Here is a 709-nt window from a genome sequence, read left to right on the forward strand (position 1 = left end):
AAACACTGGATACTATCTTTTGAACGCTTCAGAATGGGGAGTTCCGGAAGTGTCAGCCACGTACAGTCTTACTATCGATTCAATGCTTGGCTCTGGAAGTATCGAGCTCACCATGTTTGATAAGGTTACCTTGAATGTTACTATTGATCCAAGCATTGTTTTGTCTGATGATGGTGCTGTCAATGTCAATTGGTCTCCCATTGATCCTAGCGAACCCTTTGTTAATCTTTCTGTATACAATAGCAGTAATTCTTTGCTCAAAACATTCGAAGTGGCAAATACAGGATCATATTCAAACGATGTTAAATCACTTGGACTGTTTCCAGGAGGGTATAAAATCCAAGTTGATTCGAATATGGGCTTTGGATTTAACCATTTCCTCGTGTATAGTGCTACTCCCCTGAATATTCTGGTTCCCAACTCTGAATCTATTATTTACAATAACTCTGCCTCATTATCGGTCCAATGGACTCCGTTCGATGAAAATGTTCTTCCTGCCATTATTACCATTGTTAACCAGAACACGATGGAAAACAATTCTTTTGCAGTCACAAACAATGGAAATGCCTCTCTTGATTTGAGTTCTATTGATGTACCTGCCGGAACCTACAACATAAGTGTGGAGACTGTCATCGGAAAAAGTAAATCTCCGTCTATGTTTGTTCTTCTTTATCCTGAAACCCTTTTGATCGCTTCACCAAATTCTACC

General features: G+C 39.5%; 1 protein-coding gene across 1 annotated transcript; it reads left to right on the forward strand.

Moving 5' to 3' along the window:
- Window positions 1–709, forward strand: DI09_475p10 (uncharacterized protein; the record flags this gene model as incomplete). Its single annotated transcript, XM_013382032.1, has 1 exon — window positions 1–709. A coding segment is annotated over one exon (709 nt), but the record flags the coding sequence as incomplete, so codon positions are not given.

The sequence above is a fragment of the Mitosporidium daphniae genome (genome assembly GCF_000760515.2).
Source record: "Mitosporidium daphniae strain UGP3 chromosome Unknown contig-471, whole genome shotgun sequence".
Classification (NCBI taxonomy): Eukaryota; Fungi; Microsporidia; genus Mitosporidium; species Mitosporidium daphniae.